The 5,154-nt window shown below is 39.0% G+C and overlaps 1 protein-coding gene across 1 annotated transcript in view; it reads right to left on the bottom strand.

The window, feature by feature from the left end:
* LOC104463742 (diacylglycerol kinase eta-like) overlaps positions 1-3,926 on the bottom strand; it is a gene marked incomplete at both ends in the record, with an annotated part of 34,255 nt that extends 30,329 nt beyond the window's left edge. The window contains 2 exons of the mRNA XM_010076194.1: positions 2,377-2,457; positions 3,816-3,926. Of these exons, the coding sequence (XP_010074496.1) occupies positions 2,377-2,457; positions 3,816-3,926 (192 nt within the window). The remainder of the gene's footprint in view (positions 1-2,376; positions 2,458-3,815) is intronic.
* Positions 3,927-5,154: the final 1,228 nt, after the last annotated feature.

Genomic DNA, 5,154 nt, shown 5'->3' with positions numbered 1-5,154 from the left:
TGCCAGTGTCTCGCCACCCTCACAGTGAAAAATTTCTTCCTAATATCTAATCTAAATCTACCCTCTTTCAGCTTAAAACTTGTTACCCCTCTTCCTATCACTACACTCCCTGATAAAGAGTGCCTCCCCATCTCTCCTGTAGCCCCCTTCAGGTACTGGAAGGCCGCTATAAGGTCTCCCCGGAGCCTTCTCTTCTCCAGGCTGAACAACCCCAACTCTCTCAGCCTGTCCTCATAGGGGAGGTGCTCCAGCCCTCTGATCATCTCCAAGGCCCTTCTCTGGACCCGCTCCAAGAGCTCAATGTCCTTCTTGCATTGGGGGGTCCAGATCTGGATGCAGTATTCCAGGTGGGGTCTCACGAGAGCAGAACAGAGGGGCAGAATCACCTCCCTCCACCTGCTGACCATGCTTCTCTTGATGCAGCCCAGGATCTGGTTGGCCTCCTGGGCCATGAGCACACACTGCCGGCTCATGTTCAGTTATTCATCTACTGACACCCCCAAGTCCTCCTCAGAGCTGCTCTCAATCCATTCTCTGCCCAGCCTGTATTTGTGCTTGGGATTTCCTCGACTCATGTGCAGGACCTGGCGTTTGGCTTTCTTGAACTTCATGAGGTTGCCGTGGGCCCACCTCTCAAGCCTGTCCAGGTCCCTCTGGATGGCATCCCTTCCCTTTAGTATGTCGACTGCACCACACAGCTTGATGTCATCACTCACATAGGCCCTAAATGAGGATGCTCAGAACTACAAAACGCCTATGATCTATTACAAGGCGCCCTAGTGCAAGCTTGTGCACTAGAAACTATTTGCTAGATATGAGTTGGTTGTTCATTGAAAAGTAGTATCATCAGCAATAAAGAAAAAACTAAAACTGATGAACTGGTTTAAGTTTAGCAACTTCCAATTTTAATTAGCAGATATTTATTTATCTCAACTTTTCCTTTAACCTCAATTTGTTTGTAGTACAAAAGGAAAAGTAATTCTGGTGAATAAACACTGATACTGAGTTACAAAAAATACTCTGCAAGCATGTGCATTACAAATAAACTCAACCTTAAATCTGTGTGTTATGACTAATTTTAGGATTTGAGTCTTATCCAGAAAAAGAGAATGGAAAATCTTGACACGCACACCTCTGTCTCCAAACAGACAAACTAGAAAGGGCAAAAGAAGGCAAACCAGTAGCTTCTACAGGCTGGGGGTGAGAGCAGGGGGAATGATTTAAGTGAAACGACAAAAGGATTTGAAAATAAAAGAAATTTAATGTAAATTTTTAAAGGTGTGTTTTCCTGGAAAAAAAAGGTCATTTGGTGTATATCCCAGCCACATATGTTTGTATTAAAAATATTCTTAATTGGGACAACAAAACAAGAGGAGTTCATGAACTGAAGGAAGCTAAAGTTAAGGATTTAATTTTTGCTTTTTTTAACAAGGAGAATGCTAACAGAGCACTTAGAACATAAAGAAAAAAGTAATTTTAAGGAAGGCTGGATTATCTTTTTTAAGATGGAAGGGGGAAAAAAAACGGCAAAAAGAAATGTTTCTTTTTATTTGTAAGGAGTACTTGTGGAAAGCCACCCCCACCCCCCTCCAACTCCAAACCAGTGCACACAAGGCTAGAGATGTCTTACTTCACTGAGCTGTGTTGCTGGGAGACTGGGTTAGGCAAACACAAAGAAAGAAGCCAAAAAGATTAAGCGAGATGACTACTATTACCATATTTCAGAGTCAAATCAGATGACACTTCAATCCAGGAGAGCTATAAATCCAAATTATTTTTCAAAATGAATTTGAAGACTCCTTAGAGAAAACACTGTTTGCCCTAAATTACACAGGACATGAAAATAAATATTGTCTCCAAAGCTGTTAAAGCTGTAGCCCCTGAGATTTTTTACCATCTTCCCCAGAAGTCTTGATATAGATAATAAACATGCCTTTGTGAAGAATGAGATACTGAGTGGGCCTAAGGGATTATAAAGGATACCAAAACACCAAACATTGTAAGAAAAAAGAAAGAAAGAAAAAAGGAAAAAAAGAAAGAAGAAAAAAACCCCAAAACATATCACTTTTCTTCCCCACACAAAATTACACCAAGATCATAGAACCACAGAATATCTGTAGTTGGAAGGGACCCATAAGGATCATCGAGTCCAACTCCCTGCTCCTCACAGGACTACCTAAAACTAAACCATATGACTAAGAGCATTGACCAGATGGTCCTTGAACTCTGACAGGATTGGTGCTATGACCACATTCCTGGGGACCCTGTTCCAGTGACTGACCACCCTCTCAGTGAAGAAGCAATTCAGCGGATTCTTGATTTTCTTAGTAATAGTCTATCTACAGCTTTCAAGACCAGTATTATAATGGTTCCTACCGTGAAGCTGTTGTTGACATTTTTTGTGCTTGATTCAGCTACGCTGGCATCTGACAGGTCAACTTCATCAAATATCAGAGACTGTGAACAGAAAAGAACATAAAAACATGAAATATGTGACTATGATTCAGTATCTATACAAGAAAACAGAGCTCAAGGGCCTGAAGGGATCCCCTCCACTCCTTTGTTTAATGTTCCAGCAAGAGAAATATATGTCTTTTTAAACAACCCCGCTTCTGACAAAGGATTAATTAGAGTCTGTCAAAATCATGATGGATGTCGAAGCACAGAAAGGAAGATCAACAAAAATGCCTCCCCCTTTTCTTAGCCATACCCTGTTCTTCCTCTTTCACACCATGGGAAAAAGAAACCACACTGGGGAAGTTTCAGCATGTGTAGATTCAATGCTACAGTGTATTTATGCAATAGACTACTCATTACACCTCCTTTTCTCATCTTTATGGTACAGATGATGCCACTATTCTCAGAGCTCTTATCTGCCATGTTTATTAAGTCCTTATATAAACTGCTCCTGGTAGCACCATGTGCAGAGAAGTGTGACAACAAGGGTATTTCAGTGCTGGGCTCCCTGGAGAGACAATGTTTTCCCTGGTTCATCACACCCACACAACTGTGCACCATGCAATTACAGTCATGTAGTCCTTGAAAAAGAGGTTCCGTGCCTTAGTAAGAGTTTTATTGAGAAGACCAGGCTATAGAAGAAGATGGAGACCCGGAACACCTCATCTACAGCTCCCGTGAGTTGCCACAGCCCCACAGGGTAAAGAAAAGGGTAAAAAAAAAAGTGCCCACTGCTATGGAACAGCACAATCTGAGCCAGCCCAAGGAGCCAAAATGCTCTCAGTCCTGGCCCTGAGGAGGAGGGAGGAAATGCCTTTCAGAAAGATGACAAGTATTCCCCTCTGCCCACCCCCAATTTTCCCACCAAAAATTTCAGTTGATGGGAAACAGCTTTTTCCTTTATATATCAGTTTGGGCAGAAAATGTTCCTATCTTGATTGGACGCAACCATTTCCACCTCTCTAACAGCAATATGGGCATCAGACTAGAAGAGTTTTAATGGAATTCAGTTTGAGGGATAACTTCTGAGCATTAGCCAATTTTTGCCCCCTTTTTTTTTTTAAATGTTAGATTCAACTGCCTGAGAGCCACCCTGCAAAAAAATCCCACAACTCCTTAAGATGAATTTATTATTTGTCTAGTCAAAAATATTAAAATAACTGTAATTAATTTTAACTAAGGTGACTTCTCTTGATTTTTTCAATGACGTTTATTTAACACACATCTTATATATAGCAGTTTTTAGTAAAACAATCACGAACAAATCATATCAAATAAATATTATCATTACACTTACAAATCTAAGCAAAACTGAGGTTACAAGTATATAGCATTAGACAGTAATAGCATAAAATTACCTTTGAATCCTTAGCATAGTAAAGGGTACGACCTCGAAGTTTGAAATAACGCTTTTTCCACCTCTGAAAAGAACTCGTTTGCTTCAGTAGTAATCCTTCTTTTATACTTGTCTGAAAAAATATTAAAATACAGAAAACAAGGTAAATACATATCTAAATGGCTATGCATGTAGATGAAAGTTACACTCCTGTGAATTTAAATTTGTATCTATTCACATTAAATTGAGGCTAATTCTCTGGACAACGAGACATTGCACTGCTAGTTTTAAACAATTACAATGTCGGTAAAATGCTGATTTTACATGTAAACTGAAAAGGCATTCGAGAGGCATGTAATTATTGTGAAGATGAACACAAAATAATTCAGTTGTCTGAATAGCTGCAAACCCACAAATAAAGTGAGCAGCAACTGATGGCGGCACAATTCAGGAAAAAAAAAAAATAAAGAAGGTAAAAACCATCTACACAAGGTCATTTCCAGTTCCAAATTTGATTATGTTGAGGAGAAAAACAATTTCCACATAGGTGCTAATTCAACAAGGTACTTAAACATGTGTCTGATTCAAGCACATTAATTATGCCTTGAAATAGAGGGAACGATCAGTATGATGCAAGTCATGTGTGGCTTCAAGCACATTGCTGAATTGAAGCCTGCAGTATGAAACCAGCTTACCATTAAGAATAATTATTATATGGAAAGTGTGAGAACAGTAACAGCTAGGGATATTTTTAGCAGGCAAATATTTTTAGTCAAAAAACGATTCTCCAATCCAAACCTTTCCACTGCAGACTGAACCCTGCCTACATAAAGACCATTTTTTGAAATTTCTAAGACATAAATTAGTATATTTTAAACATGTATACTGTTTTTGCCAGCATGTGTGGGATTCATCCAACCGTTTACAGAAATTCTCCACTTAATCAGATGAAATGACACAACACAGCATACTAATTGCCTGAGTCTTGAAATTAATTTCTTCAGCTTTGAAGCACATAAAGGGCATGAGAAAAAGCAAGTACATTTGGATATTAGATTCCAAAATGGTCTCTAATGTTTCCAGAACATGTTCAATTTGTAGTGTAATAACATGACGCAAATCTTGTAATACAATTTCTAGATAACATGATATAAACGTATTTTGAAGTTATTCTAGACGTTTTAGAGACCTGACATGAAGTTCATAAACATCATCTGCTATCAGATGTCAAAGTCTCCTTAACTTTAACGCAAGTAATAAAAATACAGGAAGCGTGTTTCCTTGAAATGAGAAACATCGCTGTTCCATACATACCTTTCACCCTTTATTTAGATACTCCTAACGTCACAAACTAAGAATAT

The sequence above is a fragment of the Pterocles gutturalis genome, unplaced genomic scaffold (genome assembly GCF_000699245.1).
Source record: "Pterocles gutturalis isolate BGI_N339 unplaced genomic scaffold, ASM69924v1 scaffold16888, whole genome shotgun sequence".
Classification (NCBI taxonomy): Eukaryota; Metazoa; Chordata; class Aves; order Pterocliformes; family Pteroclidae; genus Pterocles; species Pterocles gutturalis.
Note: the sequence above shows the minus strand (reverse complement) of the source record. Positions and strands in the feature narration are given on the sequence as shown.